Source organism: Hipposideros armiger, unplaced genomic scaffold (genome assembly GCF_001890085.2).
Source record: "Hipposideros armiger isolate ML-2016 unplaced genomic scaffold, ASM189008v1 scaffold_922, whole genome shotgun sequence".
In the NCBI taxonomy this organism is placed as follows: Eukaryota; Metazoa; Chordata; class Mammalia; order Chiroptera; family Hipposideridae; genus Hipposideros; species Hipposideros armiger.
This window is the reverse complement of record NW_017732272.1, coordinates 599,001-614,293: the sequence shown is the minus strand read 5'-3', so window position 1 is coordinate 614,293 and position 15,293 is coordinate 599,001. Positions and strand designations below refer to the sequence as shown.

Sequence of the window (15,293 nt, the reverse complement as noted above, 5' to 3'; positions counted from 1 at the left end):
TTTATATATTAAATATTAATTTGGATTCTTAATTATTATAATTTAATTGAAATATAAAACTAGAAAACAAACACAGATATCAATATAAATTTTAAGAAGTCTAAACAACAGCTAAAAAAAGAGAATAGGCTTTTGATATCTGTGGGGTCAGGAAAATCCCATCCAGGCCACAAGCATCAGAACTCATTGTGTCCCAGTCCTTCTTCGATACACTCAGAAACCCCTCAGTAAAATGGATTGCTCCCTTTCTGTCTAAAAAAAGGGGGGGAGTTGTTCATATTTTACGCATAACTTTTAGGAAAAAGTTTTTGGGATTAACTAATGATTAATATCATCAATGCACATGTAAGTGACTTTTACTGATGGATAAGTGTAAGACAAGAAACATCTGTGGAGTAGAGAAATAGCTATTGTAAATTTATATGATCAGGGCTTGTGTCCCTTTACCTTTGCAAATCTCAAAGCAATCACAGAGGACCCACATATTTGGCACAGACTTATGATTGTTCTGCAGAACTAAAGAGCATCAAGAGAATACACACATGTGCTCCCCTCTGAGGCTGAATGACACACATGAGGAAACTGTCCTATGGCACTGATAGCTTTAAATTAAAACATGTAGATGGATAAATACCCAGAAAGAACTAACTTCCAGAAAAGTAAGGTAGAGATGGTACTTTATAACATACACAGGACTGAAATGATGTTGATATATATTTTATTATGTAATTTTTTTAATTTCTGCAGAGAAAATTTACAACAATGTATATGGAAGAATATATTTATTGCATGCATTATTGAACACATAAATCAAAATATTCATGAAATTATTTACCTTGATACTTTATAATTCTACCTGTAGGTGCACAATTTCATCAACCTTAAAACACAGGGTTTCAAATATATGAGTATGAAACAATTGTACAATAAACAACAATTTGAAACATTTTCCATATCCTAGAACTAGATAATTAGTGATAATATAAGAGGCAAACTTACCATTCTTAGTAATGCTGGACCTTGTTGCCCACCCCTAATGCCCTAAGAAACATCTAAATAAGCTGCTTCTTACAGATATAACAATGTTTTCTTTCACAGGCTTCATGCAGAACACCGAGGCTGCTATACAATAGGCAGTTCCGTGTATTTGTGAATGGAAGGTACAAAAATCTGTAATAAAAAATAAAATATCAACATAAGATAAAAGGAAAAGGGAATGTTTAGGAATAGTATTTTTATTAAATGATGGAACTTTTTAAAGCATTTGAATGAGATATGAACATCCATTGCATCTTTTTCATTCAATAACCACAGTTTTCACAAAATTGCAATATTACAATATTGATTTATTTCCTCAATAATCAATAGAATTTAGGTCACAGACTTTTTTGTTCTTGCCATTGTAATTAATGGTTTTGATATATAATAAACTTTGCCTGTATTATGTTAAAAATGTATTGACTAATTTATTCTAGGAAAAGAAATCAGAGCATAAAATATGTCATTGTATGATGCTATAAATAACATGCTTATAACTGAACATGAGATTCTAAGATTACAAATATACAGAAGCCCAGCATATTTGAAACATAAAGGGTGCTGAGAATATTGGGATCCCCCAGAATAAAGAAAATAATGGCGATCCTGTTTTCCCGGGCAGCTCCTCTGCGTGAGCATCGGTACATGCACAGCTCATCCAAGTGTGTGTACCAAGGAAGAAAGAAAAAGTCAAAAGCTCTTTTATGCTCACAAGTACACCAACTTCATGTCACTTGAGCATAAACTTCGATGTTCTAGGTGGGGCTAAAATTGTTACCATCTTGTATCTATTCTCTTTTCTGTATTCCTAGGCTCCAGGGAGGTTATTTTAGCTACAGAATCCCTGGACGTTACATTCTTTGGTCAGGCCTAAGGATAAACTCATAAAAAGACCTTGAGTGGGAGAAACTTACAGATCTGGGGAGAGAGCAGAGCCATCCTCCCACAACCAGGCACCACTTTCTTCACTGTAAGACAGTCCAGTCCAGTAAAAAGCTGCAGAGGAGATCATGAAATTCTGATGGGAAACAGAGACAAACATATTAACTTAATTTGATTTTTCTCTGGGAATAATGTACTTTCCAGAAAGTCAGTGCCCAGCATCAGATCCAGACTTCAAGTCACTTGACCTGAAATCCTATCTTATGTCTAGTTTAGGAGGTGTAGTCACATGTCTCATATTTACTGACTGTAAGGCCCATTCATTTATGGAGATAAAATATCACAAAATCTCATTCTTGAAGGAATGAAAAATATTATAAAGGGTTAAATTTTCCTAGAACACTTTCTTCACAGATATCGACAATCTAATTTCAACACATATCAATGGTATCTTGTCAGATAAAATTCTTGATAGGCCTACTCAACCTATAGTCAACATAGGTACCACATGCAGCTGGGGAGTTTTTTACTTTTTCTTAAGTATTGGGTATTATTGTGATCATGCTCTTCATGTTCACTGCACATTACATGCAAGAATGATGATGAAAGATATATAATTACCAATGAAATTATGAATTCAATTAAAGGTCTTAATATTTAAAAGTTTGGTTGGTTATATGAAAATGATGACCTATTATTTCTTTCTTGATTTCTCTAAAATATGTCTTGAACCTTATCTGGCATCTATCTTGATTTTTATACATAATATAAATATTTGAGAAATTTTATATAGGTTTTATACTGAGTGTTTTAAGGAATAAGAAATTAGAAAATTATTATTAGTTCATATATTACCATCCAATTATGATCTGATTAGAAATTTCAAAGTATTCATCTTACTTAGGCGGCATATTTTTCCTAGGTCAAAGAAAGTGTAAGAAACCACAATTAAATACACACCAATTCATCTTTGTTTTGCAAGTGAAGCAGACTGGAATTCTGAGAGGTACAGAAATCTCTGCTTTCTGCCCAAGTTTTTTTTTCATTAGAAATGAAGTAACAGTTGCATCGGTACCCAATCCACTTTTCTTGACAAGAACAGCAGTCAAAGCCTAAGAGAAAACATAAAAGATGAGTGATGACATTGGAGATCAATGTTTTTTTAATTAAATGTATAGAGATGACATTGGCTAGTAAAATTATGTAGCTTTCAAGAATACAATTCTATAAAACAACATCTATATATTGCATTGTGTGTTCACCTTCCATTACCATGTATTTGTCCCCCTTATTCTTTCCTTCTATCCCCTGCACTCTTACCCTCTGGAATGAAATCGTACCATTTGCAACGATATGGATGGACCTAGAGAACATTATGCTAAGTGAAATACGTCAGTCGGAGAAAGACAAATACAATATGATCTCACTTATATGTAGAATCTAAAAAACTGAATGAACGAGGAAAGTAAACAGAAGTGGTCTCAGAGACACTGAGGAAAAACTGATGATTGCTAGATGGGAGGGGGTGGGGATGAGGGAGGAGGGGAAGGGGAGGGATAACATAAATTGGTAACTTCAATATTGCCATAGGGATAGAAAAGACAGTTTGGGGAATATAATCAATAATGTTGTAAATATTTTTTAGGGGGACAAATAGTCACATGTCTTGTTAGGGGGACCACTTCATGGACAGTATAGAGGCCTGACCACTGCACTGTATATCTGAAGCTGCCATTGAATTATATTATATGTCAACTATAATTTTATATATATATATATATATATATATATATACACACACACACACACACACACACACACACACACATATAGCCACGGGATGTGGAGTGCAGTGTGGGGAGTGGAATCAGTGGAATTGTAATACATATGTATGCTATTGGGCTGGGGGGGCGGTGGATTGGGGGAGGGGTATTGTCACTTTGTGAGGGGTGAAAAGCATAACTATTGCATTGTTTTGTACACCTGAAACTAATAATGATAATAAAAACAACAACAAAGGAACAAGACAAACAAAGAAACAAAAACTCACAGACACAGACAACAGTCTAGTGATTACCAAAGGATAAAGGGCCGGGGCAACGTGGAGGAGGGGAAGATTGAAGAGGGTAAAGAGGGTCAAATATATGGTGATGATAGCAAATCTGACTTTGGGTGGTGAACACACAATGCAATATATAGATGATGTGTTATAGAATTGTACACTTGAAACCTAGATAATTTTATTAACTAAATTGACCCAAATAAATTTATATAAAAATTTAATTAATTAATTGCAGAAATTCCTGAACTATATTGTGAATTATGGAATAAATACAAGGAAAATTATAGACATATAAAAGTATGTGTTATGAGCAATCATGGGAGGGTAATTGGGATTAGCTAAAATATTTATGATAATTTATTTTTCATTTCTTACTTAAACATAACTACTTATATAGGAAAAATATGTCACTTCAGGCTATATTACCCTTATTAATTAAATAAATAAATGATGTACATCAATGTAGTTTAATGCTTATATTAGAAAACAAAAAAATGAGACTATACTACAATTAGTAGTTAAACTTGTATTACTATGTGTAATGGTCCATCAGGCTTTCATGTGGAAAAACAAAAAAACTGTCTATTTCATCCTTGATGAACATTATGGTTTTCTAATATATGGACCCTACCTTCCTGGGCTTCTGTGGTTCCTCCTGGTGATGATGTTGGCCGAATACTTTGTTTAAGAAATGCTATAGGGAATGATTAGAAATTACTTAATTATATACAGGCTTATGGGATAACAAACTATTGCACATTAATAAAATGAAACATTTGTTATGAAATGGTTTTGTTATAGCTTTGATTTTCATATAAACTGGCCTAGAAAAACTTACAGTTTTTCAACAATATTCCCAAAACAGCCATCAACACAAGGCACGTTACTGCTAAGATCCCAGAAATCAATCTCCATGGAGTGGTCTGAAGAGCTGTAGAGAAAGAGAGGTCGGCTGAAGACTTAAAGAGCAAACCCAGGAGCTGAAAGTGTAAAAGCAGACACCTGGAGGAGAGAATTTAAAAAGTTCTTTAGTTTGAAAACCGAATCATCTTTCTATGCAAGCTTGGAAAATTAAGACATTCCATTCAGAACTCCACCGAAAACCAAAATTATCATGAGATATACTTAATTTTATGACTTGGGCGACATACCTGCCATGAGAACTGTTGTTCCAGTGTCGATACCTGTAAGACACGATGTGAGCTTGTTCAAGAAGCACGTCGTTGGATCACAGACTAGAGCTGGAGGCCAGGACGCTGTGTATGTAGAAATTTAAAATAAAATTGTGTATTTAAGTGGCGTTCTTCAATCACCCATTGGTGAGACACGATGTATAATATGAACAAGAAGCAGTAAATTCACTGGCTTCTAAAATGTTCTGGAAACCACAACACAGGAAATTCTCAGTGTACATGTGTAACGTGAATTCTTTGACAATCAGAGAAGAAGGTGAGAGCAGTTTTTAATTTTTTTTTATTTTAATGTTTGAATATCTATCATCTTTTAAAAGTATGTGGAATATAAAATAAAAGCTAAGCAAATCTAAGGTAAATTTACTTAGTATAATAAAGTTCCACAAAGAATTTTCCTCTTTTAATAATGAGAAACATTACATTTTTTTCTTGTGCAAAACACAGATTACAGCACTTGTCATATATTTGCTCATTTATTTCTGAGAATGGCTTGATAATAAAGATACATAAATATACTCATTTTAATGATGAGAAAACTAAGGCAGACCTGCACACTTGACTAAAATCACTAACTTTGAAACCCAGGCAGTCTCTCTCCAGAGCACACACACCATGCATTGCAGATCATACCTGCTCCTCCGTGTGTTGCTGTGTTTTCTGATTTTCATTTCTTTTCTCCAGCAGAGTAGTTGGTATTTCCATCTCTCATTCTATAATTCTGCCTCATTAATCAGCTATGAAAGGCAAAGGTAAAAAAAGTAGAACCAGAGTGACTCCCCATTACTGTTCCATGAACACACAGAAACACACACACACACACACACACACACACACACACACACACCTGTGCTCTACACCTGCCTCAGCTGGTCTAGGCCCTTCAGTGACTCTGTACTCTCCAGGTGTTGTTCCCTGAAATCTTTGAACATGACTGCAGTTGCTCTATGTACTTATTTGTACTAATATTTTAAGTATTATATTACATACTGTGTTATCTCATTCAGATAATATACTGATAGTTGAATTTACAAGGTTTTGCCCTGAAATGAGATCCTTACCAGGGGGAATTAAAATGTGGGACAGATGGGCAGAATGAGAACCTTGAGAGTAGGGGCCTTACTCTATGATTAAGTATCTGGAAATACAATCTACCATTCATCTCACACAAAGCAGACTTCCTAAGTTTTTATTGTTTATAGTATATACATATATATGTTTAAGTAATACAATATCATCATAGATGAAACTTTTTGTAAAAGATGGGCTTTTCAACAAAAAAAAGAACAAAAAGAAAAAGAAAAAACAGGGACTGTGGTTTGATATCTCAGTTTTCCTAAAGTTAAAAGTTTCCACCCTTCTAATTTGCATTGTGTGAATAGAGGTGCTTTCTCTGAACCACCAAAATGGATAACATTTAAATCCTTGCCTGATAATGTAAACATGAAAGTTCTTCATCTATATTATATGAAAATCCACCTTGAGAGAGATAATGTATAACTGATCCTTTGCCCACTTGAAGTCTCTTCTTTAATAGTTTTAATGTTGGACAAAGCTGAAAAAGCAAAAGCTGCCTACTTTTGCTCATTTTTGCCCCATGTAACATTGCCTTAACTAAATAGAAGTCTAAGGTTTTGCTGTCAGCTTTAGTTTTAAAATGATAAAATTTTGTGACAGAATATATCATAGGAGTTGTTACTACACTTCCAGTATTAACAGAACCACCTTCATTTGGAAGTTACTGTAAGTTTTCAGAACCACATTTGATGAGACTTAAATCAACTGATGCCTTTTATTTTTTGTCTTTGTTCACTGACTCAAAAGTAAATTCCACCAAAGATGTGTTTGATTCAAAAACTCTAGTCTCAAGGCACAAAGAAGATAAATGAACACACAAATGTACACACTCACACATAAGAATATAAAACCCCTACCTTAAATTCTTTCTGAACTCCCAACAGTGGTTGATTGATTCCTTCTTGTGAATAGGCAGTTGAATTGTTTTTGTGCCAGTGTGACTGTCATTTATATCTACATGGAGAAATGCTTGTCGTTGCCCACCTTCCATTCCTCAGGATATTGGGTGAAGTCTACCCAATCACCATCTGCAACTTTGTATTTGCAGACCTTTTCTCCTACAGCCCCTGAAAGCCTTGCTGCTCTCACACATGGCAGTCCAGATGTGCTGAGCAGTTCTCACCTGGACGGACCACAACAGACAAGTATCAGGATACAGCAGAGTCCAGCAAGCTCATCCCTACCCCAAGGCAAGTCTGAACACTGGGGTTTCTCCCATTTCCCAGAATCAGACAACAGTGGGAAGCTACATCCTGAGGACGACCTTTATTGTGTTCTTCCTTCCCTTTCCTGTCTGAATACTCTCTTTCCAACCTTTATTCCATGCACAGCCAAAGAAACTTTGCACTCAAAACTGTCCTCAGACAAAAACTGCTGCAGAGAGAATCCAGAACAGTATTCCACTGAAATCTTCAGATTGACTTCTGTGCTTGTTTTTGAAAGTTAGGTGTCCTTCCAGAAGACACACCTCTCTTTGCAGGATCTCCTCTCCCCTAGCGGCCACTGCAGCAACCACACCTTTCCACCCCTGTAATTTAGGATTGTCCCTTGTTCAAAGCAAATGATGGGGCCGGCCCTAGTAGCTCAGTCAGTTGAATTAGCTTAAGAGTGTGAGCTCTGAGCAACAGGGCCACCGGTTTGATTCCCACATGGGCCAGTGACGCTGCGTCCGAGCTGAGCTGCTGCTGAGCTGCCAAAAGGTGGCAGGATGGCTCAGCTCATGAGAGCACGTGCTCCTAACAACAAGATTGCCTGTTCGATGGTGGGCTATGCCCGCCCACAAATAAGACTGAACTTGGCACCTTGAGCTGAGCTGCTACCCGGATAGCTCAATGGATAGAGCGTGCTCTCTTAACAACAAGGCTTCTGGGTTCGACTCCCGCATGGGATGGTGGCTATGCCCACCCTCAGCTAAGTTTGGACACAGCACCTTTAGCTTAGAGGCGACGAGCTGCCAACGGGCAGCCAGATAGCGACTGGTGCCCTCTACAACTAAGAATGAAGAACAACAACTTGGCTGGTCCCCTTCCCCAATTCCTCAACACTGTTCCCCTCTCCAAATTCCCCAATTAGAAAAAAAAAAAGAAAGCAAACGATGGCTCCAATAACTGTAAGACCACCCAACCCTGAACAAAGAGCTAGAAAAAAGAAACGAATGTCCACTTAAGATGTGAAGAGTGAGGTCTTTTCTCTACCTAGCAATTTCTAACTAAAATGTTGCATAACATAATAAGAGTATGCATGGCAATACAATACAAAGTCCCAAATGAGAAATTTATTTTGCTTTCACTGCTTGGAAAATGCCTCATTGTTTGAGTGGAAAGAAAATTGCTACCATCAGGCTGCAAATTATTCTCCTTTGAAGGAAGAGGGAATGTTTCCTGACAAAGAAAACAATGGAATTCTGACTTGGTAGAGTCTCCTGTAAACATGCTAATGACAGACTTATTGGAAACACTAGTAGGTCTGGCTGCTCAAAATCCTTACTTATGGAATGCTTTGGGCAGGATGTATTAGATTGCCTAACATTGTTTATGGTCAAAACAAAATAAAAGATAGGACTAGAATATAAGGATTTGTGGAGATAGACATCTTGGAAAATGTCACATAAACTATATAAAAATCTCAATAAAAATGAAGATGTGTCATGACCAAAGCACCTCCTATGTAATCACAACTGTCAGTTAAACACCTCATATGTTAATCTGTTAGTCTGGACCAGAATGTGTGTTAAAGACATAAATATCCCAGGTCCTTTTACCTCTTATATATGTGGGGACCCTTTGGGATGCAAGCTTTGAAAAAAGACATGGGTGAAATGGTGTTCCCCATTCTTAAGACTATGAAGAACTTCCTTGACCTGATGATGATAAGGAGGATAAACTAATGGTGTGATGGTGGAGGAGGGTAAGTAGATAAAAGAAGAGAGGACACAGTGGCCAGACTGAGTGCAACAGACAGGCAGGAAGCATCAACATCTTAAATCACTATGAGAAGTGAGTAAACATCTGAAGACAACTCTATTCTCTTACCATTTTCAGGAGATAGTTTCCTTTTGAAGGGATAGCATCCATCAAATTTAATACCATCAGACACCTAGTTTCTTGCACATCTAATAATCTTTGTAAGTCCTCAGCAAAATAAAAACATAATAATAACAACAATAAATTAATTAAACACCATGATGCAACTCTAATAGGTAGGATAGAGGATTTCTGAACCTTGGTTTGGTCAGACAAATGAACTCCAAGACTCCAAGATTCATCCTTTGCCAGAAATTAATAAAACACCTCTTTATACTTTTACAGAAAAACCTGACAAAAGTATAAAAAAAAAACCAGAATGAAAAGGAGTTACACTTTAGAGCAAGACCAAGTGAGAACAAGTAGGAAAAAAAATTGTTCATTTTCATAAGTCCTTCTGTATTTTGGTTTTTTAAAATATATACATGCTTTGTCAAGACAAAAAAAAATAGACAATTGAGAGAAAGACTCCGAAAAGCATATGGTTTGGCTTTTATAAGTCACATTGTCTTTATACTTTAAAAAATAAATGAAGGGGTTTCTTTGTTCTGTGTTGGCCCATTGTGTGGTAACATGGTGAAATCTAGTCCTACGTGCCGCAGTTGTGTTTTCAGTACTTGAAATATACAAGTAGATGCAAAATAAGAATATCGGTTCATGTTTCTGAAGATGTCTGTGTAACATTATTATGCAAGTGAGTTTTACAAAACATGACACATGATCTTTAGGAAAAGTGTTTTCTGGATTAATCAGAAAAAAAAAAAAAAGAACAAGTGAGAAAGCACAAGGAAAAACACCCAAGAGAAAAAGTAGACAGCGCTGAACAAAAGTGAGCTGGACATAGACTGTATTTCTCTTGGGAAAATGTGGAAGCAATCACTGTGTGAACCCTGATTTCGAAGCAAGAGTCTCAAAGTAAGTTTAATGAAAGAAATAGAAAATCAAGAATATATTTAAATAATATTTTTATTTAAAGTACAGACAAGAAAATTTAATCATCACCAATATAAATGGTATAAATGTATATAACATTTATTATAATAAGAAAAAAACAGATTGATACATTTCATTGTGTACTAGAGGTAAAGAAATGAGCATGATTTTATAAATGTAATTACTTTCTATTTTTAGTAATACAAGATTTGAATTTTTTCTAAGAAAACAGTGAAAGAAGCTGTTTTCTACAAATATAATGGTTTTGATTGCATAACATTTCCCATTCCCTGCACTCTACTGGGTGATAAAATAGAGATGGTGTGTGTGTGTGTGTGTGTGTGTGTGTGTGTGTGTGCTCACAAAAGGAACACAAGTCTAAAATTTGTATTAGCCCAGGAATACTTTTATTCTGTGAGTCTTCTGCAATATCTGGGTAGAGGTAAATTATTATTGATTTCTTGTCTCAAATTTCAGGTCCTCTGACCTTACTTTTAGTGCAAGTCTATGAAACATGAATTGCTTGGTCAGACCTTAACTTGATCTCAAAAAAAGCAAAAGAACAGCTGAACTAGGAGACACTTAAAAATTATGGTTGAAAGCAAAACCATCCTTCCATAATCAAGGGCTGAGTGTCTGACCCTATATACAGGTGGTACAGAGTTCCTAAGCCCTGGTGAAAACATACATACAAAATGAATTCCTTTTGTCACAGCTCTGTTGACACAAGATTGGTATATTTACTTCTGCCTGTGCAACTCTGGGCACCTTGCATTTTCAATAACATGAATGTATGGCATCAACCTCAGGCATATAAGTTATGCTCAAAAATTACTTTCTCTTACAATAAAAGAAAAATTGTATGGCATTTCTCTCTCTTGGGGTCTCTCTTGGAATCTCTCTTGGGATCTCTCTCTTTCTCTCTCTCTCTCTCTCTCTCTCTCTCTCTCTCTCTCTCTCTCTCTTTCTCTATCTCTATCTCTATCTCTATCTCTCTCTCCACAATCAGCTATGGAATACAAATCAGCACCAAATTGCACTCATCTTATAAGAGGTTACAACTTAAATGTTTTAAGCAACAGTTCCTTCCTAAGTAATTAGCCCATCCCAAGATATCTGAATTCAATGAAACTTTGTGAATAAAACACTGGGTATGTCCTAGAGTTTGTGTAGTCTCTCAGATTCTGTTTTGAATGTGGCAGTAGCAAGACTTTCTTTCTTAAAAGGATGGACTAATTTTTATTTTCTATCTCTAATATGGTTCCACATGATATTTCGGAGAACTGGAAAAGGCTACATTAGTTTAAACCGTGACAGGGATGACTGAGAAATTATTATGTATCAAAATACTCTTTTTGTTGTTGAATAAGTCGATGGATAAGAAGAAATTTTATTCTCTATTGAAGCCACGTTAGAATTACGATCACCTATTTTATCTTTACCTACCTTAATTACAAAACACATAATTCATAAGTTTATTTAAATAATACATCAAATAACAAGAATATTAAATACATATACTTTATTCATGATTTAGACCATTTGATTTTCACACACAGTTGTCTATATCTCACTGTTTAATAATGACCAATTTTTTATGTATTGTAAATTTTTCTAAGAGTTTAAAAACTTTCTTAAAACCTGAATTTTATGCTACTCATGTAATTTGTTAAGGCACCTTATGTCAGTTTTACAATAAGTATTTATGGCACAAGTAATAATCAGATAATATGTTCAAAAGTTAACTTAATGTTTAACAATGAAATTGAAAGTGTTCCGCTTAATTATGAAGTATTTTCCATTTCTCCCAAAGGACCTGTGTGATACTTGGTTTGAGTAAACATTGATGTACCCTACTTTCTAACTGAAATACACTGAGATCCTGACTATTACAGAAGCCCCAGCACTCTATCAATATTTTTGCATCATTACAGATTATGTAACACTTGCATCTGTCCCCAATCTACTCTGAAACATGCCACAGTCACAGAAGAGGGAGAGACAACTCACAAAGAAATGAAGAGAGAATTCACATTAAAACTGAAGTTTTAACAAGATCATGCAAAGTAAATAGGACTTGGAAATGGAAACCTGTGGTTACTACAGAGTTACAATTGGAAAACAGACCTACCTCATATCAAATCCTACTAAGACAGAAATAACTCAACACATATTCTCTCCTCTCACACATTTGAATAAAATATAACTTAAATATTAAAAAGTAATAAAATACAAAGTTTGATAAGCATCAGATCCAACACCCATGCAACTACCACCCTGTCAAGAAACACAGGATTCCAGGGATCACCAAGATCTTTCCTCATTTAAATTTCCAGTTAGCATCCTCTTTCTCCTTACATATATTGCCACCACTTAGACCTCTAACATTATCTTGACATCTAATGTGTACTATGTGTTAGTTTTGCCTGTTTTTCAAATTTATGTAACTAGAACAATGTAACACAAATTCTTTTGTGTCTAGCTCATTCTCCTCAAGTTCTTGTGATAGCCATCCAAGACATCTCTCCATCTTAATGACGATGACTAGGCTAGATGTAAATTACTGTGGCTGGTGGATAAGACACACAGATTGATTGAAATCAGGTGGAGCCCAGTTTAGATACTAGAGTGGGGTCAACTTTACTGACAACAAAGGATCATAATGATTATTAAAGAAAAATTTTATGCATGCAACTGATAGACAGATGAACTTTGGTAAATTGTTGACTGCAATAATATTTTGATTTCATTTTTTTCTTAAGACAGGTCTTTGTGAATGAGTCTACCACTAGGTCCAAAAATTAGCAACTTAAAATAATAAATATGTATTATATTACACAGCTCTGAGGATTAAGAATCTTTGAACAACTTAGTAGGAAAGGTGTGACTCTGTTTCTCTCATGAGGTTGCTGTCAAAATAATGGCTGGTGCAATGTAGTCATCTGAAGGCTTGACTAGGGCAGGAAATTCATCTTGCAAGAAAGGCTCATTACGTAGGTGTTAGAAATATACTTGATTTTATTGCTATTAATAGCTGTTCATAAGAGTCTTTATTTCCTTGTCACATGGTCCTTTCAACAGGGCTGCTCATGGTTCCATAGTTGGCTTCCCAAGATCAAGTGATACAAAGGGAGAAAAGAGGGTGAAGCCACACTGTCCTTTGTAAACTAGACTCAGAAGCGGCATGCTATCATTTCCACTGTATTCCACTAGTCACACAGATCAACCCTGATTCAGTGTGGAAAGAAATCATGCAAAGGCATGTGCACCAGAAAGTGGGATCATGGGAGGCATCTTACAGATTGACTATAACCCCTGCTTTATGGATTTTCACCTTTTATAGTGAGCACAGACTGATAAAGTAAGACATAACTGTTTTAGTACTGTAACATTTCTAAGTACAACTACAAAACTTATGATGTGACTCAAAAATGGATAAACCAAGTGGGGAGTAGGGTTGGTGCCTCCATGGTCTCATTATACACACTATTATTTTGCTATATTGTGTGTTTCTTGGACTAGACCTTACCCTTTACATTGAACACTGAGATAGTTGCTCAAGTAGATCTTTCCATATGCATTAACTGATTTCACAGCAAAAAACAAAGAGCAAAAGAAGAAAATTAATGTGTCTTTCCCAAGAGAATGTATGAGAAATCTCATTTTGCAGGGAAATCTTTTTTGGGAGGAAGTGGGTAGAAAGACCTTCAAATCAAAGAAGTCTTTCCCACCCCAAAGGCTACTATTATATTTTCAGGGTAAAGGAGAGCAGGATGCAGGGAAGAGTGGGGAGAAGACTCAGCAAAATGAATGGGTCAGATGGTCCCGCACTGAGTGTGACCAACATGATCAGACCATGCTGTGAGAAAGTCACTCTGCCGTGCGTGACCACATTCTCCATTCAACACAGGGCTTTACAGCATAATTCCCTGAAATGATGTGGGAGCTTGAAAAAACCTCTGAGTTGTAATTTGGAGGCAACGGGAATTTTCTTCTCTCAATGGGGACAATTTTGACCTAGATTATTCTCTGAAATCACATATCATCCATGTTTTCACCTTCTGTTTACTCATTGCTCTTGCAACTGTAATGAATGTTTATGATTTCTCAGGAAAAACATAAATTTGGCTCTGGACACTTCATGGGTGATGATGTGAAATGTGATATTGAACCTATGCTTGTGTTTGGCTAAATGAAAAGAGTTGAAATTCATCCTGAATGATGTTATGTAAATGGACCATCTTTGGTTCATTACAAGAAAATTGCTCTAAGCAGATAAAAAGCAAACAAACAAAAAACAAAAATGAAGTTGCTTCATGGGAGAAAATCAGGGAGATGGGATAGTTGGGACAGAAAACTATTTCCATTATCAGCGTATCTATACTAATTTAGATTTGTAATTAAAAATATGGTGTGAAATCACGTGGACAATAAAAATACATATGAAATATACATTAAGTACAATGCATTTTCTCTTAGACCAAGTAAAAAGTCTCTCGCCCCACCCCCCCAGCAGCTCTCTGGCCCATTCCCACTCATTTTCTCTCTCTCTCTCTCTCTCTCTCTCCTCCTCCTCCTTTCCTCCTCCTCCCTCTCTCCCTCTAGCTCTCTCTCTCTCTCTGTCTCTCTCCGTCTCCCTTCCCCAAGAACATATCACTAATACCGAGGGTCTATGCCCCTCCCCCAAATCACTAGGCCCGTGCTCTTCCCTGAGGACGTCACACTCATAAACCCTGCTTGCGTACTCATCAGATTGCTGGGCTTTCATTCTTCACCCCGTCCTCAAGAAGAACCCAGGCTCCCAGAACACAGGTGCATGGTGGAAAGTTCCTGAATTTAATTGCCCAACCTTCCTACCTCGTTAATCCATTGAATCAATAGAACCCTAACCTGAAAAGAGAAATTTCTTAATCATCAGGCACAAGGGCACCGGAATCCAATTTACATTTCCCTTGCAGCTTTTACTGGCAACGCATAAAGCCTCAGGCTACAGTGGCCATGTCAGGGTCCACAGTCTGGAGATGCCATTACCTTAAAAGAGACCAGACCCCAGGAAGTGATGTCAGCCTTCGGACCTGCCTGAGCGGC

At 36.3% G+C, this 15,293-nt stretch overlaps 1 protein-coding gene across 1 annotated transcript in view; it reads right to left on the bottom strand.

Moving 5' to 3' along the window:
• Positions 1-5,202, bottom strand: part of LOC109375265 (natural killer cells antigen CD94-like) — a 9,489-nt gene extending 4,287 nt beyond the window's left edge. The window contains exons 1-6 of the mRNA XM_019630555.1: positions 5,134-5,202; positions 4,821-4,984; positions 4,614-4,676; positions 2,881-3,032; positions 1,953-2,056; positions 1,073-1,170 (exon numbers count right to left, since the gene is read on the bottom strand). Of these exons, the coding sequence (XP_019486100.1) occupies positions 1,073-1,170; positions 1,953-2,056; positions 2,881-3,032; positions 4,614-4,676; positions 4,821-4,851 (448 nt within the window). The 5' untranslated portion in view covers positions 4,852-4,984; positions 5,134-5,202. The remainder of the gene's footprint in view (positions 1-1,072; positions 1,171-1,952; positions 2,057-2,880; positions 3,033-4,613; positions 4,677-4,820; positions 4,985-5,133) is intronic.
• Between the last annotated feature and the right edge of the window lie 10,091 nt (positions 5,203-15,293).